Source organism: Nasonia vitripennis (genome assembly GCF_009193385.2).
Source record: "Nasonia vitripennis strain AsymCx chromosome 2 unlocalized genomic scaffold, Nvit_psr_1.1 chr2_random0005, whole genome shotgun sequence".
NCBI classification, from domain to species: Eukaryota; Metazoa; Arthropoda; class Insecta; order Hymenoptera; family Pteromalidae; genus Nasonia; species Nasonia vitripennis.
Genome location: NW_022279612.1, coordinates 253,193 through 278,384, shown reverse-complemented (window position 1 = coordinate 278,384; position 25,192 = coordinate 253,193). Strand labels below are relative to the sequence as shown.

At 36.7% G+C, this 25,192-nt stretch overlaps 1 protein-coding gene and 1 long non-coding RNA gene across 7 annotated transcripts in view; one reads left to right on the top strand and one right to left on the bottom strand.

The window, feature by feature from the left end:
• The window catches only part of LOC107981362 (TRAF3-interacting protein 1), a 332,027-nt gene that overhangs the window by 78,956 nt on the left and 227,879 nt on the right, over positions 1–25,192 (top strand). For all 6 annotated transcript variants that reach the window (XR_004226868.1, XR_004226869.1, XM_031925124.1 and 3 more), the window contains one exon: positions 17,807–17,923. Coding sequence is in view for 4 of the 6 variants with exons in the window: in XM_031925124.1 (XP_031780984.1) it covers positions 17,807–17,923 (117 nt within the window). In the remaining 2 variants the exon portion in view is untranslated. The remainder of the gene's footprint in view (positions 1–17,806; positions 17,924–25,192) is intronic.
• Positions 4,694–6,406, bottom strand: LOC116416440. Its single transcript, XR_004226870.1, has 4 exons — positions 6,075–6,406; positions 5,635–5,990; positions 5,328–5,556; positions 4,694–5,259 (listed from the first exon to the last, which is right to left on the bottom strand). It is a non-coding gene; the product is annotated as an uncharacterized LOC116416440 (long non-coding RNA).

The window sequence follows — 25,192 nt, the reverse complement described above, 5'->3', positions numbered from 1 at the left end:
ACTTACGCTAAAAATTAAATTCAAGTTTTTTTATTGCACACCAAAATCCAGACCAAAAGTGACACCACAAGCACCAAACGAATTCCACACCAAACGATTTCAAGTTTCACTCTATATCATCGTCGCGTGCGCGCGTTCAGGACCAAAAGAGCTGCAAGTTCAAGATCAAGATCCTCTTTTATACGTCGCAGCTTTGCAGGATTGCATATAACATATAGCATATATTGCATTCTGGTCAATGGGATTGCCAATGATGCGGATGACCTGTTCAGTGGATAGGTTTTTGCATAAATATATTTAGTTTATGTTTTCGCAGGTATCCATCAGTGGGGACTCCACAGAGAATAGACTGAACGAGCCAGCTGTACTCATGATGCGCTTATCTGTAATTGATAATACAACTATTTCAGTCCATCTTTTTTTACAGCTCGCACAACATACAGCAGCTATAAGCAGCGATAGACAAAACCAATAAAAAATACCCCAGCTATAGAGACACAATGTCAGTCCACAGAAAAGTAATTTACCATAGTTATATGTAAAAGAGCTCTCTAGCTGTAGATGCACAGGTGTCGGGGGAGTGAGACTCTGCACCTGCGAGTAAGGTAGCTTCTCTTTCCGCATACAACCAGTCGCTCGCTCCAAAAGGGTAGGGGCTCGGATCTTTTCTCCCAAAAATCACACTAAAATGTTTGAGAAAACGAGTTAGATGAATACTATTTCATTTCATATTCAAGTTAGGAATAAATTAAGTACGTTTCAGGATACTTATTTCCTAACAAATAAATGAATTTTAAGACTCCACATCGTGCCAAATAACTCTAGAATAAAAAAAAAGTCAATCGAGTGGGTTGGAACCCAGTATTATGGGCTTCAAGGTCAAGATGTGGATTGTTTGTCATGATTGTTCGAAAGCTCTTCAACTCCTTTCGCTCCAAAAAGCTTTGCAACTATTCAAAAATAAGCGAAATTGGAGTCGTTTTTCTTTTTTATACATCTTTTTGTTCGTAAAGGCTTTTCTTGTTTGACATTTATCTTTCTTTTTGTAATCTTCTTCTTAGTATCTGTCTTTTTGACCTGTTGTTTTTCTTTTTCTCCTTTGACTTGACTCTGAATTATACTTTCTTCCTTTTCCTCAATAACTTTAATAGTTTCCTTGTCTGCGTTAAAATTAAATTCCTTCATACTCAAATCTTCACTACTGTCGTAAGTAAATTCTTCAAAATCGACCTCTTTATCCTCGTCATCAGAATCATCAATTTCTTCTTCAGTTTTCGTCTCACCCATCATTTCATCATCTGAAACAAAAGTGTCATAAATAAATTATTTAATAAAAATAGTAAACAAGCAATATATATATATATATATGCATAAGTAAGAATTAGTAAGAATTCATAGTTACTTTGTTCAATCTGGTCTAATATTTTGTTATCTTCGTACCCTGCTAATTCATTTAGAAATTTTTCTACAGACCATGGTGAGTCGGACTGCATTTCCATCCAGGCTATGCGTATGGTTTCATCGCGTAAACGCGTTTGCAGTTTTGGCATTACTGTAGTTTCCAGCTTCTTTTTTCTTCGCTGTAAATCAACAATGGCTCTGTCCTTGATCTTTATTAAAGATTCTGTAAATTCGTTTTACATATAAAAGATGTATTTTTTAAGAAATAATGGTCAACATAAAATATATGTGCAATAGATAATTCCTCATACTCAATTGATTTTCACTTTCACTTTGCTTCAGCGACAAACTTGTGTGAGGATTAAGTTTTTTTGCACTATAGTATATAAGAAACTTAAGAAAATAATATGAGACAGTTGGGTTGGACCTCATTATCTCATTGATTGTGCGATGGTACGATTCCAAAAAATTATTGGTTCTATCAACCATATTGAAATCTGAAAATACTTCGGGAGTCACCTTCTTGATCCATTCATTCTGAATGTAGTAAACAACAAATTTTTTCCATTTTTTAAAACTTTTTGCGTTGTCCTTGAAATGCTTTTCAATTATTTTCCTTATGATGTCTATAGCTTCAGGAATTTGATGCGGAGGAAGAAGAGCAATTAAAATAATTTTCTTGATCACTTCATGACCATTTGGATTTAGCTTAGCATTATCTTTTTTTTAAAAATAGGCTATATTCTTTGGATTTAGCTTTTCTCACTATAGCCTAAAACATGTTTATTATTTTTAGACAAATAATTTTAGTAATGAATGAGATTTTTTAAATATGAGAATACCTACTTGGCAAAAGTGAAAATAATACCCTCTTACTCGTATTCCAATAAACGATTCTCTTAATGACCTAATCTCCCCTTTTCAAAATCGCAATTCGCTCTTTTTGGCTGAAAATGAGGAAATTACTCCTTGATATGAGTCCAAATAGACTTGTAAGCTATAGTGGTACGTCTGCTCATCAAAACCAAAACACACGGAACAACCTAAAAAGAGACTTATTATGATATAGTTCACCGCACTATTGATTCTTGTTACAGAACACAGCCTTAGTACAGTGTTATTTTACTTTTACATAGGCAGACAATTTTAATAAATATTGTTGAAAATAATTACAAAAAACATATCTCACCGTGTTATACTTTTTGCAAATTACTTCAATAGAGTTGTATTTGTTTTTAATGCCACTAACTGCATTAGGAGTATTCTTTGCTCGTTGAATAGATTTCTGGACGATTTTGAAAGAAGTACTTCCGGCTATGTCAGGATGACTGCAACATATGTTTTGTATGCAATATATTTCTATGTGCGATAACAATTTTCCATAGTCCTTTAACTGGAAAGTTCAACAGAGACAGTAAAATTTTAATAATATTACAAAAAATGTTATTTTCAACTTCAACTTAAGAATTGCGTAGGTCATCTCAATAGTACATAACGTAAATTACAAGTATTTACTCATTAAGTACTTACTCATCGCACACTTGATCAAAAATCTTCCTTGGTTCGGTAGCACATCCAGATGAAGCAGCATTTTTACATAACTGCCGGACGACTTTTTTCTCAAGGTTTTTTAAGCATGTGTGTGGTTCTAACAATTGTATGCTTTCAAGTTCGTGATTTTCATTGATATATCGTGGCCTTGCAGTCTGCCTTGATATACCCATACCTGTGAAAATTAAATCTGATATTAAAGATAGAATCATTCTTTGAGCTTCTATATTGAAGAAGCTTGAACTATAGTTGCTGCGTGTGAAATATCAGTTAGTCCTTGAAACGAACACTGTTTAAAAAATCAGCTATGTACTGATACAGGGCTACTACTCCAAATTAAATATTCAGCAAATAACCGTGTGAACTGCGTAATAAGCAGCACAGCGTGTAGACAATAATACAGCCAAACATAACCAAAAACACAAAGAACCAAGGTATATCAAGGTAATTACCAAGGTATATCAAGTATACTTTTTTGTAAAAGTAATTTGGAGCATCACCTCAGTACCTCTTTTACGAGCTTCTACTCTAAATTTCAATAGCGAACTCTTAGAAAAATCAACCTTAAAATAAATATATTTATGCAAAATCCCGTCTACGTACTGCACGGCGCACTAAAAAATCAGCTTTGTACTGATATAGGGCGACTGCTCTAAATTAAATATGCACGCAAATAAACGTGCGTACTGCGTAATAGGCAGCACAGCGTGCAGACGATAATCCAGTCCAACATAACCAAAAATGCAAAAAAAAAATGCTTATACCAAGGTATATCAAGTATACTTTTTTGTAAAAGTAATTTGGAGCATCACCGGTACCTCTTTTACGAGCTTCTGCTCTAAATTTCAATAGCGAACTCTTAGAAAAATCAACTTTAAACTTAATATATTTATGCAAAACCCGTGTGTGTACGGCACGGCGCACAGCGTGCAGCCGACAGCACAGCCAGGACCAGGAGCAGAAATACTCGCACACGCATGCATATATATATATTCATAATTGGATTTATTAATAGTATTAAATTTTACGATTTATATTTGTACAATTATGCACCTTTAAGAAATAATCTTGCAGTCACGTGACGAGGTCACGCGCACTATAGCGCGGCTATTTGAATCCTTAAAAATCCAATATAACAATACAAAATTTAGTTACCTGGTATTTTTTGGTAGATTTTTCGTGCCATAATTATACCCATCGTGATGAAAGCCACGTATTCCAGGAACAGCTCGTGCGGCTGCCTCGTCCATTTTTTGGTTTATACAATAAACAATTGACTTCTACTGTCTTCATCCAAAAATTGTGCAGTTTATTGTTTCTTATATAATAGCTGCTTTTAGGTTTTACGAATCACGCGCATAGTGACAAACGAAAAAATGTCGTCGAAAGAAGACAACGATAGTAGTAACGCAAAAATCAGGAATTACAACGAAGATGTAGTAAAGCTTTATATTAAAGCTTGCGAACCGTATCTCGCAATAATCAGCGATCGAGCACGAGCTGGAGCAAAAGTGGAGGCAAAAAAGAGGGCTTGGGATGCTATTTATACAGAATTTAATTAAAATGAAGATGGTTATGAGGTAAAAAAATTAATGTTATAAAAATATATTAGTGACAACGTAGGCTTCTATGGATTAAAAAAAAATTATTCACTGTTATTTTACAATTCCGTAATTTTTAGATAATTTATTTACAACTGTTTAAAATAGATACTTTTTACAAAATATTAATTTCAGAGAACATTGAAACGACTTAAAAAATTTTGGTATAGTCACCACGAGTAAATCAAAAAATTTGCTTCAACAGCAGGTCTAACGAATGAGCGAAAGCAAAATGGTGTGGCCGAAGGTTAGTATAATTTAAAACCATCCTTTAAACCTCAATAACCGTTAACTAGAAACTATCAAGTTACATTAATCAACAGATAATGTTGCACGTGCCTTCAAATTCAAGTATTTGGTAATTGCATTTATTTTAGAAAATTTATTAGACATTCTTTGAATGAAACCGAGCTAATAGATTATGATGTATGTTATACAAATAAAAAAATGCTGTATTCGGAAGTATTTTGATTAATCATGTAACGTTTTTTCATTAAAAATATAACATCAGAAGTCTGCATCTTGCAGTCTCTTCTTGATTTTTTTCTAATCATCGAAGGTGCACCCTAAGATGGCTGTTTCAAAAGTTTTGTCAGTGTCCCATGCCTTGCGTTGAACATGCATTCATAAAAGATGGTCAGCGCTGCCTTGTTCCATTAAGATCATTGCGAAGGCCCATAACTAAGCTATCTATAGCTCCATTGACCTATATTTTGAAAATAAAAGTGTTTATTTATTCATAAAGATAAAATGTGAAATATCAAAGTTCATTACCTGATGCAAAGTATTTTATTGTGTATGATCGCGTTGAACTTTAACACGCACATCAATATATAAACATCTCTTGGAGTTCCAATTGCAGCTGGTACACTAGCCTCCACTACAGCCTCGATGTCAGTTGCAGGAGTCCCAAAAAGAGCTCTGATAGCAGATCCGATTGTAGCTGGTACAGCAGCCGGTACAGCAGCTTCGATGGCAGTCTTGGGAGGAGCCTCAAAAATAGCTTTAACAGCGGCAGGTCTTATGAATGAGCAGAAGCAAAATCGTGTGTCTGAAGGTTGGTATAATTTAAAATCATTACCTTTTTCTCATCCTCAATAATCGTATAATATAGTCTGCCAATCATATTCTATAATACGCTCTCCAATGCTCTAGATTCAACCAAATTGTAGACTTTGTAGACTTCAAGTTGTTCACGTAATATTCATAGTTATCTTCTAATGCATCTTGACGTGCAATATCCTTCCTCTCTGCCAAAATTTTACAATAATTTGCACTAGGACCTGCTTCTTTTGAGCACCTATGAATGATTCATAATTATTTATTTATGTTTAGTATATTATTATGGCGATGAGATACATCTTTTAATGATCCTGCAACCCCTGTGAGTGTGAAGTTTAGCCATCATTGCAAATGCTTGGGCTCTGACTCGAGGATCTTTGGATTACACATAGTTGTGCAATAAATACTCAATTAAAATTTCAATCATCAAAATATTTTAAAAATATTCAATGTACATACCTTTCAAAATAATTCTTGGTCAATCACGTGTTCAAGGATTTCAGAAGCAACAACTGCATTGAATTTTTCTTTTTGTTTTTGTAAATAATATTCAATTGATGTGTGTACATAGTTTAAATTGGCTTTGATAGGATTCCTCGACGATATCCAACATCTAATAATTTGATACCTTCAAGAGGAAGACGGGTTTGTTTCTTCAAAACCAACATTAGCCAAGACATCTCTGACAAACTTTTCTCTCAATGGAGTCATGATATGAAGAGCTCCGATTTCCCCATGAGGATCCTACCAGTTATCGCTGTGTTTTGAATGATTAATAACATCTTGAAAATCAACTGTTGATTTTGGTTTCACAGAGATTCACATATATATTAGGTATATTTAACTAATTTGAATCATCTATTTGAAGTTACATTCTATATTTACCTGAATCTTCATAATGTATTTACTGCAAATTTTGGATTTTTTGCAATGCTTTCATTTTTCACTAATGATTTTCCTTCTTACGTTAGTATGACAAAGTGCACAAATCTCGTATAAATTTTTAACTACACGTGGAGCCTCAGTAATGCACATCAGAAACTTATTAAAAGGACATCAAGCCCTTGACTTTTCACTCTGTGTGATTTTTCTTCCACTAGAAAATTAACGGTTCCATTAACGATCCTTGTTTTCTCCAAGAGATCGTATGTTAATTCTCCTCCTAGTTCAGAAAACAAAAAATGTTGTTCTCACTGCAGCACCTTAATCAATGGCAAATCTTAACTTTCGCATCATCCGCAACTTTGTACACTGTGTATTGTACTTTGTATTGTACACTGACCGGCACTCGAGTTCTCTCTTTATTTTTCTCTCTCTTGGAGGAATAAGTACCTAAGCATTCGGCTGGTTGCTGATGCAGGTACCGTAATTATACACCTGTAGCACACCGAGAGCACGCATATTGTGCTGCACCGAGAGAGTGAGAGAGGAAAATCGCGTCGCCCGGAGCAGCCCCGCACCTCGTGATTTACTTTTCGGCGAAAAAAAGCAACACGCCTACACCTCCTCCACCTCTCGCAATGCGCCTCGTATAGCGTTATAAATAATTTAGGCGCGAGAGAGCTTCCGGGGACGTGATTCCGAAACTCATGCGAATTTCTGCGAGCTTTCGAGCTGCGACTGCCTGTAATTTCTTTCAAATCTTGCTTTTATATTTTCATTATTGTGCAAAGAGAATAAAGCCAAATAATATATACTTCTCATCTCTTCCTCTCTCTCATATCAGTATCGTAGAAGCGTGTATATACGATCGTGCATTCGTCCAAGCACGGCGCACTGGACCACTGCAGCCAAAGATGTACGGTGCACGGAGCCTAGTACCAAATGGATCCTACAGCCAAGAGATCGGCTGGGGTTCTCTTAACAACGGGTCGATTTTGATACCTTAGCACATTTTCTCGATAATCTGACCTCCACGGGCTTCATCAGGACGAAAAAAAAAACAAAGAAAGCCTTGCATACAGTGAGTCCTGGCGCAAGCCCTGCTATGGCCCGAAAAATCATGCCTTACCAGACCTCGAAAACCGCGTATTTCTGTGGCTCGCTTATCGGGCATTCACGATACCTTGGCACGTTTTCTCAGTAATCTGACCTAGGCAGGCTTAAAGAGGACGAAAAACAGAAGAAAACACCGTAGATAGAGTCCTGACGCAGGTCCTGCTATGGTCCGAAATATCGGCTCATGGGCTGCTGATGACGCGAGATTACGGCACTCTTGCAAAAATTGAACTCGCAGAGAAGAAATTACTCCAGAAGTTACTCAAGCATTTACTTAAAGAATTACTAATTGAATGAAAATTTAGAAAAAATTTTGAAAAGTAATAACTCAAGAAATTGCTACTACATAGGTATGTAAAATTTTTTATTCCTTAATTTCTTGAGTAATTACTTCTGCTATGGCTTGAGCAATGGCCTAAGTAAGAATTCAAGGCATGATCAAGCTTCAATTGTTCTTTCGAACGCATCTCTGATTGGTGGGAATTTTTTTTAAATTCTTGCTCCTTATTGGTGGGCGAAGTGTCGTCTGGGCGAAATGTCCATCACTCGTACAACAAACCAGTGACCGCTGAGTGTGGTGCAATGATTGTTTCAGATTCAGGTTTGCCAGTAAATTACGACCTTTGTATATACCCTAAAGAATTACCACAAAATCATCCATAAAATACATATTTGAATAAATTATCGCAATTCGTCGATCCAATGGTTTTTCCAATGATGTTTCCGCTAGGTGATTTGCGATGGAGTACTTATTACTTTAAAAATCATCATGCACGTGTTAAAGAAAATCTTACACTTTTGCAATATTATTCATATAGACTTGCCTAAAGACCAAATGAAAAAATTTGCTGTCCTTTGTTGTATGCAGGACAATGTTGTAACAATTTTTCATACATAGTTATGCAATGATAGAATATAATCACTTAAACTTTTGAAGAAATAACCAAAAACAATTAAGTATAGAATGTTATCAAGGTTTATTAGATGCAGTTGTCAACAGTGTTTCAAATATTTCTAATAATTTAAAAAAAAAAAAGAAAAAATTGGAAATCTTTATATACTACCATCAACATACATCGGGGGTCCTAGAATTATGCAATGGCTATAATGAGAAAATGTGGAAGGCCATTATTTATTATTATATTATATTATATTAAGAAGCATAAATGCCCTTACAAAAAATACACAAATTCAGATTCATTTACATGTATAAAAGATAACGAACAGTATTATAACAGAGTTTACTAACTAAATGCCGACATGAATGATTTGAGGTTAGATTGAAATTTGGATAACTGCTTGATGACAGTGATACGTCGCGAGAGAGAATTCCATGCGCGCTTTAAGGGGATGTGGGAGCTGAAAACACTGTTTTTCTGTTCCATATAACTTTTGAATAAAGCTTGCAATGAAAAACCAAGACCAGAGCGCCATATAGTTGAGTTTAGTGAATCATTCTACCGAAAGAAAATGTCAATACGGTTTTTAGTTTTTTTTTGGCATTTGAAATACTAAATACCCCATGGCGGATTTGCGAAGCTATAGCTCCCACCTCTCCTTAATCTAGGTAAGGTCGAAAAGAACCCAAAGTTCGAGTGCGCCAGGTGCTCATGTATAGGTCTGTGATTACGCAGACTATAACATAAGTGTCTAACAGAGAAAAGGTCAGAGATCGACGGACAAATCATGAATTCACGCATAAGTTTGAACGTCAGCAGACCATCGTGGTAACGATGAAATTTTCAGAAAATTTCCAAATAAAACAACTCCAAATGATATACCGAATATCACTGTTAGACTATTTCACACAAAATTACAATCAATTATGAATAATATAACGAAAAAAAATTTTTTGGTAAAGTATTAGCTTATGTTTATACAATTGAATTTCAAAAAAGAGGTTTACCACATGCACATATTTTAATAACATTACATCATGACAACAAATTAATAACCTCAGAACAAATTGGCAAATTTATATTCGCTGAAATAATTTAAAATAATGAATAACTTAAGAAAATGATTATTAAACATATGCTAAATGCACCTCACGATGAAACGAGTCCGTGTATTGAGAATCCCAAGCATGAATGCAATAAACGATTTCCAAAACCTTTTGGTTATCCTCAATAAAAAAGAACAGACGATAGTATTAAAAATCATATTTATACAACTAAAAATAAAGAAGAAATTCCAGTTGATAATTCAATGGTTGCCCCATATAATAAATTTTTGTTGATGAAATACAAATGCCACATAAATGTTGAATTTTGTGCATTTATTTAGAGTTTAAAATATATCTATAAGTATATTCACAGAGGTAGTGACAGAGCATTTTCAAAATTGAAAAAAGTCAAAATTATGATTGTAATAAAAAAAAACTTGACGAAATTACAATTTATATCTTAGTCGAATGAAAGCAGTTTGGCGATTTAAAAAATTTTTTATTTGTATTAGAATTTATAAAATTAAAAGTATGCCTGTACATGAAAAACACAAAAATTATAAGATATTTGAAATGAGTAAAATTAAAAGTGCAATAAACAGTTGGCAAACACCATTAACAACTTGGTTGGAATTAAATAAAATTGATGATTTTGCAAAATCTTTAAAGTACGTAAATCTTTTAGAACATTATATATTTAATAAGACAAAAAAAATATAGCAAAAGAGGAAAAATGTTGAGAAAAATATTACAATTGGTAGACTAAATGTAGTTTCACCTAAAGATCACGAAAGGCATAAATTACAGTACATATGAAGACACTGCTATTGCGATAGGTTTATTAGAACATGATTCTCAAATCATGGATGTTTTTAAGGGGGCACACCACCTTTGAAGTTAAAATCAAAATTTTTCATTCAAAATTTATAAATACTTATATAAATGAACCAAATTTTGATTACTATTCTTAGACATAATTACCTTTATTTTGATGGTTTTAGACCTTCTATATACCTCTATAATACCTACGTATAGTAGGGAATCCATAATACACTTACCGTAAGATTCCAAAGGAACGAATGGCTCAAATGAGCTCAAACTCTAGGATATTGTTGAAAAGTACATTAGTTATGGTATGAATGAGGGGTTCCACGTTACGAAACGCCGTAAGGGCATCATCCATGGGGCACTGGTATAGGGCCACAAATGTGAGTTGAAAACTCACACAGGGGCACTAGACAGGGTGCAAAGATTGGTTATGGGAGGAATCACGGGATCTATGCGAACGACACTTACAATCGCAATGGAAAGACTGTTGGACCTTCCTCCACTTGGCAAGATAATAAGGGCAAATACGTTCAGGACGTTCTGCAGAATAGCGGAATCAACCAACTGTTTGGATTTCAAGAATGCGGCCCTTCTGGAATAAGTAATGCCGTTAATGGAAGAAAGAGGTTGTAACAGAATGGTGGAAAGAATTTATTTCTCTAAGCCGTTCTCGATCATAATCCCAGAAAGGGAAGAATGGAAGACGGGTTTACTTGAACTCCTCGAAAACAGTGTGGTGTGGTTTACAGATGGCTCAAAAAATGAGAACGGTGTAGGAGCAGGTGCTTGGGAAATGGGAGACACGCAAGAAGTTGTGTGCTCGCTCGACCACTATGCTACGGTGTTCCAGGCAGAAATAAGGGCCATTGTAGAAGCTGCTAAATGGCTGTTGGAGAGAGGCACAGGATAAAGAACTGTAAGCTTCTGCTCGGATATCAGTATCTCCTCAAAAGAGGAACTAAGGTGCAGACAGGCGCTAAAATCACTGGCAGAACACAACGCGGTGAGACTAATGTGGGTACCAAGACACTTTGGTGTGGTGGGTAACGAAAAGGCGGACAGGTTAGCGGGTAGGGGCGCAGACGGCATTCGTGCAAGAAGGTGCGAAGTCGTTGTCCCAATCTGCGAGGTTAATAGAGCAATTAAAGACTGGCTCAACTCGCAACTGAGCGGCAAATGGAGGAATGCCAATGGGCAAAGGCAGGCTAGGGCTCTGATGGGTTGCCCACCTGAGGAGTGGCTGCGGACCATCAGGGGCCTAAGCAGGAATAGGTTGAGGCTTGCCGTTGGCTGGCTGACGGGACATTGGAGGGTAGGATACCATCTGTGGAACCTAATACTAAGGGACTCCGGATTCTGCAGGTGGTGCGCGTATGAAACGGAGACCACCTCCCACCTGCTGTGTGAATGCCCAGCTTTTGTAGGGACAAGACAGAGGGTGTGGGGGGTTCCCATGTTGGGGTTAGAGGAGCTAAGGTTTAAAAGCTTGGCATCAATTTGCCGAGTTGCCGAAGCTATAAACAAGGATTTATAAAATAATTACTAATGGTAAAGGAGGCACAGCACAATGGGCTTCGCCTGAGTGCTCGACCGGCACGTCCCCGTGTAGGGGCCGGCGCAGTTCACCTCCGCACAATATGACTATGACTATGAATACCATATTCCAATTTACAATGTTAAATAGGAGATTAAAACAACAGTGCGTAAGTGCCCTAACCCTAAATGTTTGCCTGCCGACCTATAATAGTTTAGATGCACTAAGTATAAGTAGAGTTTTTGTATCAATTCTACCAGCTTTCAATTTCCTACGTTAGTATGGAGATAAGAACTACAGTGCTCATTTCCTTTATCCCCATATGTTTGCCTTCCGACCTATGACAGTTTAGATGCACTGAGTAGCATTGTTAACGTTAATCAAGTTACCCTACGCGCCCTATTGCAAAATCTCACGTGAGATCTTACATGAGATCTCACCTGAGATCTCATGCCAAAATCTCATCTGTTATTTTGGTCCGGAAGCTGCCGGATCCTCTTATTTATTCAAAAATGAGTTTTTTAATATTGGTAGTCGCCTATAAGGATGAGCCTCCCTCCAAATAAGTTCAAAAAACTAGGTTTCAAAGCATTTTAGACATTTTTTCGATTTTTAAAAATATCTAATCTAAGATCTTACCTGAGATCTCAGGTGATATCTAAGGTGAGATCTCAGATGAGAAATTTTTAAAAATCGAAAAAACATCTTAAATGCTTTGAAACCTAGTTTTTTGAACTCTTCTGAGTAGGAGCACCTCCTTATAGGCGACTTTCAATATTAAAAACCTTATTTTTTATTAAATAAGAGGATCCAGCAGCTTCCGGATCAAAATTACAGATGAGATTTTGGCATGAGATCTCAGGTGAGATCTCAGGTGAGATCTTATGTAAGATCTCACGTGAGTGACGCAACGACATGGTCTGTTTCGAATTAAGCGAAAAATGTCGTTATGTCGTTCAAATCGTAATGTACGAGTCACATAGTTTGGACAAAATAGTTTGGACAATGTCTCCAGATATACTGTGTTGTTGTAGTCTCGTGGCCCTTGGTACCGAGAGCTTTTATCAATAAAGCTTTAAGCGTATAAGTCATGCAATGAGCTATCATATGTAACAGAAAAAAATTATCACATAATGAAAAAAAAAATACATTTTATATGATACGTAGAATTCGTTTCATGCTGATTTAAAAAATTTGTCGGACAAAGTTTAAATATACATTTCGTCGTTGTAATCCCGAGGACTTTGCTGCGCAAGATTTTTATAAAAATAACTTTTCTGCTTGATTGAGTTATCAAAATACTTCCTAATACAATACTAAAATCAAGCCATAATGGTAGTATGTTATTCCAACATTCTTTAATAAACTTTAGCCAACAAACTTCATGTCTTCCTAATCTCAATGTTGAATTCACATAACAGATAATTTATTTATTTATTTAGAATTCCAGAAAATACATAATTTACATAATGTTACATAAATTACATATAAAATTCGCAGGCTGTCATAATGCAGCAATTATCACAGCCCCACAATTAAACAAAATTGTAAGTCCCAAAAACATGACCACGGTACTTATATGTTTTTGGGATCGCTGAATCCGAATCCAGGGTCATTTCAACCCCATCAGATCTTAAGTCACGGTCAAATAGGGGTCAAATTATCAAAATACATTAAGAAAAGACTAAACCATGGTATCTTGGGGTTTTTGGGGTCGCTGAATGCGAATCCGGGGTCAGTTTAACCCCATCAGAACGTTCTCAAGGTCAGTTGAAGGTTTCCAATGATTATATTCTTGTTAAAAAATTGGGCATAGTAGTCAAATAGACCCTTATACCCATGTATTGTGTAACAGAACGGCTTTTAAACTTCTCGTCGACGAATCGATGAACAATCTCCACTCGTTGGGGTTGAAATAGGGTTGAAATTTAAAGTAAATGAAGGATCAGCAAACTATGATATAGTTTTTAAGGATACGATTGTACTTGCATATATATTGTTCTTTGCTTTATGGTTTACATTACCTTTTGCATTGTTTAAGTTAATAACTATTTTTTTCACTCTCTTTACGTCCATGACCTTGAACTAACCTTGAACTGACCATAAATATAACCTTATGGGACTATACTGACCCTGGATTCGGATTCAGCGACCCCACAAACCCCTAAATGTCATGGTTTGATTTTACTTTTTATGAATCTTTATGATTTGACCTTCAACTGACCTTGACCATGACCTGATAGGGTTGTAATAAGCCCGGATTCGGATTCAGCGCCCGAAAAAATCCCAAGATACCATGGTTTTAGTGTATTTTTCATGTATTTCGATAATTTGACCTTCAACTGACCTTGAGAACGTTCTGATGGGGTTAAACTGACCCCGGATTCGCATTCAGCGACCCCAAAAACCCCAAGATACCATGGTTTAGTCTTTTCTTAATATATTTTGATAATTTGACCCCTATTTGACCTTGACTTAAGATCTGATGGGGTTAAAATGACCCTGGATTCGGATTCAGCGATCCCAAAAACATATAAGTAACGTGGTCAAGTTTTTGGGACTTACAATTTTTTTTATTGTGGGGCTGTGTTATCAACACAATAACCCATCAAAACGCCGCGATCCTGCAGAGGAAAACAATGTTCCCTGTTCGAAGGTCCGGATTAACATAAATAACAAGATAGTAACAAAATGCTGGTTAGCTTAGCTGTATACACTACAGCCAAAAACCTCCAGCCATACTAACTACCATACTCTACTTCAAAGCATTCACTCTGTATGACCGTACTTTCCATGTCGGACTTCCAGACAATGGTTATACCATCATACTTACTCATTCACACTCAAATTGGGTATAAGGGTCTCTTTGACTACTATGCCCAATTTTTTAACAAGAATATAATCATTGGAAAAGAAACATACAAATTTTATATAATCTATCTATTTTACTTAAGAAAAATAATTTATATTATTTATTATTTAAATTTACTAAAAATTTACTAAAGTTTTAAGTTATTGATTCTATATGTTGTACTCTTAAGTTAATGTTACTTATACTTCTTTTTTCGATAGATTATATTGCACGATTTGAGATTCTATATTTGTATTGTCACTTAATTTTTTTTTTGATATCTATAATTTAATAATTTAAAGTCATTGCACTTTAGTTTCACCATCTCCTTACCAACATTTGTCTTGCTGTCATAAATCTATCTGTTGTTGCGTTTTTGCTCTTATGTAAGACATCCTTTCTGTTGTGCTGAGCCTTGCTGGGCACGTAAGCCCAACGGCACAGGTTTCTCGGTAGTGTGGAAACATCTCATTATGCTGATTTGATGAATCACATTTACAATCTGACGTAAAAACTATATCATCTATTATTACTATATCTTTATAAGGCGATTGGTGCTTGAGTAAGGAGACTGAATTTATGAAATCCTGTTTACCTCTTATACCTCTATCAAAGTAGAAAAATGCCTTGTTAGATCCTAGACAGTTGATATCGCCATAAGTTATTCTGTGTTTGCTGTTTTCTTTGGCCATTTCGTCGATCCTGGTGAAGACTGTTTCTATTGGTTTATATTTTTCAATGCTTGAGTCTTTTTTGACTTCCAATTCATTGGTTGTTGCTTTGACGAATTTTATGAATTTGATATTTGTTTTTTCATCTTTAGTTTCATAGGTCCATTCATTTATTATTTCGTTTGTTAGATTGTCTAGACGGTAGTTAATATTTGGGTATGTATTTATCATTTTGTTGTAATTGTAGTTGGAAATCCGTTCATGTTTGCGATTATTGTATAATTTACATTTGCCCTTCGCGCAAATGTTAGTTCTGACATTTAATATTAATTAATATTAATTTAATATTAATATTAATTTAGTAATTAAATTAAAGAAACCACAATTGTCTCTTAATCAATAAAAAATAACTTTTAATAACTTGATAAAGTAACTTTGACCTTATCAGTGACTACGTTTGATTTTAAAACATCACTCATTAAAATAACAAAAACATTTTTATGAAACTCCTTAAACTGCCACTTAGACATATATCACTTAAAGGAGCTCCTCATAAAGCCTAATCTAATACTAGCACTTTGGAGATTTGTTTTTAAACTACCCAATAGTTTAAAAATTTCTCCTCAAAGTGCCTAGTATACGTACACACAAACACACACATACACGCACAAACACACACATACACACACACACATATATATATATATATATATATATATATATATATATATATATATATATATATATATATATATATATATATATATATATATATATATATATATATAATTTAATATAACGTATAAATATTATACCAATTTTAATGGTGTAGTCCCCTTAAATAAAGAAAAATTTACGTTTCTTATGCCTCACTGATGAGTCTAAAGAACAGACCTGAGACGAAACGCAAATATAAATTATTTTTAAAGGTGCTATTATTTGAATGGTATCACTGAAAATGGAAGCTAATGCTGAATTTTTTAATGTTATAATTTTTTAACAAAATTATAACTATATAATAATAATGCAGAATGCAAAAATATAATACAATATAATGTATAATACAAGTAATGCAAGTAAAGCTACTATATCGTCAGTCCCTACGAAGAGTAGTACGGTTTAGATTTGCCACGAAGACTAGTACAGTTCAGATTTGCCGCAAAGACTATAATAGTACATTTCATCTTTCCCACATGAAAAAATCCAATTGTTTTGGAGAGAAACAAATAGTTAATTTGGTTAAAACTAATAAAATTGCAATATTTTCACAGATGCCAAAAAAAATTCTTAAATTTTATATTCAAAAATCTGAACTGTACTAGTCTTCGTGGCAAATCTGAACCATACTACTCTTCGAAGGGACCGACGATATATAATACAACATAATTACAATACAGTCATTTTTTTTACTTTCTGTCGGCTTTCGGTTTACTATTGATTAATTTTTGATCCACCCCTTAGAAGTAGTTCAGCAAATATACCTCATTCCAGTTACTTCCTGTTGATTTTCGATATATTTTCGGTTTATTGCCAGTTATTTTCGGTCATTTATGAGTCATTTTGTATTTTCTTTGATTACTTCTGGTCAATTTCCGGTTCACTTCCGGCAGATTTCCGGTCTATTTCCAGTCGACTTTTGGTCTACTTTCGGTCGATTTCCAATCAGCTTCCGGTTTACCCCAACCCCTCAGAAGAGGTAGTTTTGGGGATGAAGTGAACTTATAGCCGGAGACTACCAACGACCAGAAACATACTACTAGTATACACATACTACTACTAGTATATATTAAAGACTCTACTCTATGTTTTCGAATAAGTTTAATCGTTTTTGCATTATCCTAGTCTACTCTATTATTTTTAAATTTCAGATCCATCGATTATATTGGTGATTTCTAACATGTTGGTTGGCTGAAGATAAATCATATTTCAAATTATGATAGTAAATTATGTTTTAATAAATTATACAGTTTCGCAATTTTTTTTTAAATTTCCCATTATTTTAAAGATTCTTAACATTTTTATTTTCTGCATTAATATAAATAAGATGTATAAGAAAAGAAGTGTCAGTCACTTCATTTTTAGCATGTTTAGAACTTATTTGCTAAAAGAAAGGGAAATGATATACCGCGAGAAAGCTTCGGTGAACTATACTTTTGACAGAAATTGCTACGTGCTAGCCTTCTTATGGCAGATTTTAGCCAATAACTAGGTAGATAAATTCGTTTCTTAGTTTTAATTCTTTCTTAACACAAAGGATTAAAATTATCATAAGTTTTTCTCCCAATAATGCATATTTTTTACAATTATCAAATAAAAAATCTTATAACAATCAAATTAATTTATTAATGTGTTATTTCTTATTAGCTTAAATCAACCTGAAATAACATCAACGAAAGTCATCAATGATCGACCATTTAGTGCACGTCCAGCAGCGCCAAAACACTACACGAAATATAATGAAATATCAGATACTAATTGCATGTGAGTACTTGTATTATACATTTGTAAAATTTAACTATTAATAGTGTTACGTCCGAGTGGCCGCACAGAGCGAATACTGGCACGATAGAAATAATTACAGATTCCGAGTCGATGAGACCTTTTATTTAGCGCAGTCCGCTCACGCGATACCGCCTAGGGAAAAGGTAAAGAAGCGCGCGACTTGACCGGTAGCTCGGCTGACTGTGCGATAGTGATAGCTCGCGGAGTAACGCAACTCAGAGTGACTTCTAAATGTATTGGACTAGCTAGGTTTAAACACTATCTACTGACACAATAACGTTGCATGCGACACTGACGTGAATTTGAGAAGAATGATAGGAGAAACGACTTACCTTGACGAAGCTGACTTGTAGTTACCGATAGGTGGCTCGCTCTCGTTCTGGTGCTGTAGCTCATCTCAAAGAGCGCGGAGTTTGAAATGTAATAATTCGTACGAAAAGATTAAGTAATTGAGAGAAATGGTTTATTCAACTCGTCAGATTATAAATGGTACAAGATACAAGTCCTCGACTGAGTACAACTCGTGTCCGAGGTAGAGATATGACTATGTCCAAAAACTTGGCGAACGCTCTGACTCTAAGTTCGATTACAGAAAAATAGTTTAAGTCGCGAGTCGGGCAGAGCTTCGCCCTACCAGTAAGAACTCCGGAGTACGAAAAGCTACTCCTCCTTGCTCTTCATTGGTATTTATAGGGATGAGGGTAATGCATAAGCATAGGGAAGGTTCTGGCCAATCAGAATTTAGGGAGGGTGTATGTCTCAGTAGGGGTGGGCGCCCCTTTTATTAATCAGTGCGCGGCACCTAGTCTGGCCAGCTGTAATGGTTTTCTTTATTGTAATTTCCCTCATTGTGGTGTCGATTTCCACTTATTTGGGTCGTTTGTCCGTGATTTATGGCCTCCTTATTGTCCGGTAGCTCTGGGGTGTCTCCCCTTGTTTGACCTAGCTTATTCAGGATCGTTGCCCTTTCATCTGCCGCCGCGCGTGTCAGTGGCTTGGTTGTTTTGTCGTGCTCTGCGTTGCCGACCGTTGTTGGTTCGTTGGTCTCTGTTATAACTGCCGTGGAATATTCCCAATTACCGTGGTGAGGTACTTCGTTGGTTGAACGTGTTATCCGCGTGTGCGTTGACTGGCCAGTCTAGGTCATAGTAGGTTAACGTGACACCCCCCCCCCCTGATTGTTTTTCAGCGCAGGACGCTGAATTTGAAATTTTTGCTGAATTGGGATGAGAAGATTTAAGGATAGAGAGCGGGAGGAGGTAAGTTCATATATTTATACAAAATCGTCGTTTGCCGTGTTTTTGGTTCGCCCCCTTTTTTTTTGTTTACAATGTGTGATTCTTGAGTCGCGTTACTCTTGTTTTTGGTATCCGAGGTCTGTTCGGCGTGTTGATGGTTGTCCTACGCGGTCGGTCCCGTTGTCGCGGGGTCTCTCCCTCTCGAATTTTTGGTCGTTGCAGTGGGCGTACCTCCATGTTCTCACTTCTTGACCGTGGTGTTTTCTTTTAATTGGTTCTCTTTGCGGGGGTGAGTCCTTTCCTTTGGGTCTACACGGAAAATTTGTCGCCCGATTGGTTTCTCACTTTTCTTCGCCCCCTCGGTCCTTCTTAGTGTTCGCCTACTCTGGCTCCGATCTTCGATCCAGTGGTTCGTGTCCTTAGTTGGCATCGTCCTGCCTGGGTCCCATCGAAGCCTGTAGGCTGGGTAAGTTTCCTTTTTTTGTTTAAATTCCAATGTGTGATGTTCCCCTTTTTGGGTATTAATTTCTCCTCTTTGTGTTTTTTTTTTGTAGGCCGACCGACAGGTCCCGGCTACTCCACCGCCCTCTCCGTCTTCTGATTTTGAGGACTTCTTGGAGGAAGAGTCCCCTTTATTTACTTTACCTTGCCATACGCAGACTCCTGGTGGATTGACATCGGGTCTTTTTGCCCTTTATGCCGTCAGCCACGCCACACTCCTCCGACTATCGAGCGGGAGTACTACCGTGATTATGACACGGTAAGATGTAGTGTTTATATATATATATATATATATATCTTCCTATATTATATAGTCATTTTGGCAAGACTCCCCCCCACCACCCCTCCACCCCCCACCCCCCCCCCCCCCCCCACACCTTGGCCCCCCCACCAAAACACGTAAAATACTTTCATTTTTCTGTTATTTTCGAAAATCTCAAAAACCCCCCCACCACCCCCCCCCACCGCCCCCCATCGCGCCCCCCCATCGCCCCCCCCCGCCTGGCCCCCCCACCAAATAACATGACTGCTCTCTGCGTTATCGGGCTTGAGACCGTCATACTTTCACAACGCTATTGCGTAGTAAAATAAGGCCGCATTAACAGTCCAATTAAATACAAATTTATAACATATTATGATTAAATAGATTTAAATTGGATAATATTAAATAGAATTAAGGTTTAGGTTAAGGTAAGAAGTATCAGTTCCAAGAGAACCAGATATTGAAGATCTCTAATTTTATTTAAGTTATAAGATTAAAGTTAATTATTAATAACGTGTAAATAAGTTAGGGAATAATTGAGTTCAAAGAACTCAAAGAACCATCAGAAAGTATAATCATTATAGATGATTCACTGATTGAATAAACAACAAAATGGACAAGATAAGCGAGATCAAAGACCTCGATGAATTTTCAGGTAATATTAGTAGTCAGACAGAACTAGAGAGACAGAATAAAGAGACAGTTTTCCAAATAATTTAATTTTCAGGATCACCTCACGTCTCCCAATGGCGCGCAACTCGAAAAGTCTATCATTTTATAGATGCCTTTTGCGGCACAAAGATTTAAACATTAAGAACATTAAAAAAAATTAAAATTAATTTAAAAAAAAATATATATATAAATTCAAATGATGAATTTCAAGCGTCAGAAAACTTCAAAAACTAGCTAAAACTATTTTAAATGCCATTAATAGTAGAAGTTCAATGTTAAACAATACTTTTACTTCCAGTAACAGGTTTTCTTATACAATAAGATCGATCATTTTCAACCATCCAGAACATAATTATCAGTTCATGAAAATAAAATTTTGAAGATAAAATCACACAGAAACTACAATAGGGGGTTGGCGAGCGAAGCGAGCAGGGGGGCGGAGCCCCACTAGTATATATATATATATATATATATATATATATATATATATATAAAGTTGACCTCTCATTGTTGCTCGGTTTAATCTTATTTTTCTTTTGCAGTTCGTGTTTGATTCCCAGTCCCCTGTTGTTCGGGAGTCCTTCCCCGACTCCTGGATTGAATGTTACCACGAGTCCTGGGAGGATCACGCGGCCTGGAGGATCTGCTCGATCTGCCGTTGCCGCCTTGATCATCCACCCCACATGATGATATTTTTCTTTTTTTTGTTTCAGCTGTTTCAATGATTGTGGCTAATTTTTTTGTTTGTTTACAAAACTGGATCCGCATTCCCGGCAGCAAGTGCTGTCCAGCGACGAGCGACGCCGAATTATTTTAAGATTTTTGTTCTGCGTGTGATCATAATGTTTTCTGTACTGCATGCTATTTTATATTTTCGTAAGGGCACTCCTGCCCGTTGACTTATAAATAAATAAATAAATAAATAAATAAATATATACGTATAAAAAAAAAGGAATTTTCTCGTCTGTTGATTTTGTTTGTCCGTATCCCTCCTCCCCTGGATTATTTATTTACGTTTCGAGCAGTTCAACTTGTGAGGTTATACATTTTTTTTTGCTCCGGAACCTCAACGTATCGATGCCTCTATCATTCATTTTATTCGCTTTCATGACTCTTAAGCTTTAAATTCGATTTTTAATTTGTAATTTTCTCCGAGGTTCTCATATTTCCGCGGTTGTTTTTTGTTTGATAGCAGCGAATCTAATCTGGTTTTCTACTTTTAATTTTCGAGTCCGCCGGGCCTATGTTAAGTTGTTTCGTCGACCGACTCTTCGCAATTTCCGTGCTAGAATTCGCGTCAAGCCCTTGAAATTGAAACTCGACTGTCCTTTAGGGGTATACCCGGTTCGATAAATGATGTCCCGGTTATTATTCGTTTTTTTGGTGGGCAAGTGCCCTTTTTTAATTTATTTTTTTGTCACATACATCGATTTTACGTCTCCCTTGGGCAAGCGAAACAGTACGAGCATTCTCGAGTCGAGGAGACTCGTCTCCGCTTTGCTTGCTGCCGGTTTACATATTTTTACTAACTATACTCTTATACGAGTATTAATATTTCTAGAGTTATAATTTTTGTTTGGCTTATTTTATATCTCAAGCGAGTAAGCGACACGCGAAGTGGATGAGTGCGGATGTTATTTTGTTTATCTTTGCCCGTCTCCTATTCACTTGATTCACACAAATTCTTAAATATAGTTTTAGCCTAATATGTCTTAAAAAGTACATTCCTCTTGATTTATCCGAAAGCTTTCCTTGCACATATAATCGAACTGTTCGTACTTCTACATAGTTTTAGTCTTAATTCCTAGAAAGTTAGAAGAATCTTTGTCATTTAACTTTTACAACCTAAGTTACATGTAGATGAATTAATTTACGTCAGCTAGTTTTATCCTATGTGTACCTAAGATCTCTATAACTAGTTTTTTTATCGGCATTAATAAAAAACTCACTTTGAAATCAAAATCTTTTTTTCTCTTTTCATTTATGTTCACACTCATTGATTATATGGTCGCACACGTGATTAAATATGTTTTGTTTTGGTTAAATATATATATGCATAGTTAGAAAGTGGCTCCCTGTCTATGCTGAGATTAGTTATAAGTTTGTTCACACATGAATATAATATCCACACTTGATTATAGGTTTTATTTATTTGATATCATATGCATTTTCAAATGCTTACTTTCTTTGCGGGTAGTCGCGTATTAGTGTTTAGACTCTAGTTGGTTGCATTCTCTCTACCTGCCGACTCGTGGCTGTTTGTTTTTCTCTTATTCGTTTATCCAGACTCTGTGCTCTCCTCGATTATTGCTGACAGTGTGTTTTTTCGAACCTCTACTGCTGGCACTCTCTGCACATCATAAACTTTTTCAGCCCTCGCGTGGGGTCCGTGGAATTCGTACCTGATCGTTGGGTCTGATCCTCTCATAGGCACGTAAATTGCCTCTGGCTCGTCTTGTCTATTCCGCCCTTTTAGGCTTCGGATCCCTACGACGATTAAGAGACTCACCATAATTCCGAATATACCGATTACTACCGTCATAATAGTAATGGCCGTGTTTCCTCCGACCCCCGTCGTGCCGGCGCGTACTACCTGCGGAACTGCCTCCGGGCGTTTGTCTGCCCACAGGATGCTTGCCGCGGTGAGATGTACGTGCGACATGAAGATCTCGCGTTCGTCTTAGTCCGCTCCCCCATAAAAAATGCTGTCCACTATTCTTAGATGACATCCTTCGGGTATATTTATCTCGCCGCTTCCTTCTAAGGTGACGCTCTGTTTTTCTTCCTGGCACATTCCAGTCCCGTTCACTCTTCCGGCTGTTGAAAAGATCTATCGTGCAGCGTTTTGTGTTCTGACTAAGTAATACTCGGGCTCATGTATCAAGGTACATTTGCACAAGTTGTGGGCCCTGTATGATTCCGGATCCGCTTTCAGAGTGCCTTCGAAATCCATACCCCTTTTTAGTTCTTGGTTGGCCTTACATATTCGAACGCGGTGTACTTTCAAAAACTCTCCTCTTTCCTCCTTGTTCATGAAGAAGTGTTCGTTGTTATCCGGGTTTATTACTCGATAATCGCCCCTTGGGACGATTTTTTTGCGGTGTGTCGGGGTAGTTCGAGTGGATTGAAGACAGGAATTGACACAAGTTCGTAGGTCCTGTATACCTGTTTGGTTACTAGCGGAATGTTTACCTCGATTATTAGCTGCCTCTGTAGCAGGTACATCTCCACAGTGCCGTACTCGCATATCGTCCCTTGGTTTATTGATTCAAACGGTGCCGCCAGCGCCTGTCCCTCTGTTCGTTGAAATCGAGCCAGCGCGTTTCTCATTATTCTCGTCGACAGCCCATACTCTGCATGATGGTGATTAATCTGCTTGCCAATTCTAAGTTTTCGTTGAGGATTTGGATATTCTCATCAATGGATGGTTCTTGTTCTCCTTCCACTGTGTTAGTTTCATCCTCTTCGTTCAATCCAAGCCTAGTCATTAGCGTGTGTTTTTTGTGTTCTATAGTATTTATTTCCTCATTCAGTTCGTTTTCTATGACTCTCTTGCGGTCGGCCGGTTGAGACAGTTCCTCTTTCCTGTTTCGCCGCATATCCTCGAGTAGTATTAGGTTATTGATTCCCTCGCCTTCCAACAGTTCGAAGTCCTTGCCGCCGTGTTTGTGCGTCCGAATATCGTACGGTCCTTTTATTGATTCGAACATAATAGCCATTTTATTTAGTTGTAAGATTTTATCCTGCATTAGGTACATCTGATTCATTAATACGCCGTTGGATGCGTATCGATATGCTTCTGTTTGTGTCAGGAATATCGTTGCGCGTTGGAATAATCCTGCGCTGTCGAAAACAGGGATCATGTCGATTCCGGTTACGAACTTCCATTCTTTCGAGGTGAGCCGCGTATCGTCGTTTCGTTGGAACATGAGTCCGGGGTTGTTTTTAGTCCCGGATATTTTGATGTTGGTTCCCGCTATTACCGTTCCCAGAGTTAGGAGGAGTCCTGCCCCCAAATATGCCCGACGTTAATTAGCGAGAAAGTTGTTAAATTAGAGATTTGCTGCGAACAGTCGTATGCTATTATCGCGGCACCCCTGATGAAAAGTTGAGAAATTGCTGTTAGCCACAAAATCCAAATGTTTATCATCTGTAATCATTGTAATTGGTTCATAAAACGGCGTGCTTGTTTTTTTTTTATATTACATTTACGTAAAACGAATTGCATACATGCTTGTTGTTTGCAGGAACGGTTTGCTGGTTTCTGTGTTCATTTTGTTTGTTGTTTTTTGTCTGTTTGTGTGTAAGTTGTCAGCAAAGAAAAAATCTTGAAGCTTGTGTTCTGTAGTCAAATATTCTCTTAAGTAAGCGTATGCGCGTCCGCCATTATGGCGCGTGTATAGCGTGTTTGATTTTGTTAAGGTTTGCACTGAATGTGGATGAATTTTACATACGACTATGTCGTGGTTGTAATTCTACTTAGCCTTATCATTTTTATTTTCTACATGCGACATGCGTAGCCTGTTCACGTGTACGATTTTGTCTTTAGTCACGCTTATTTGTATTTTTACATTT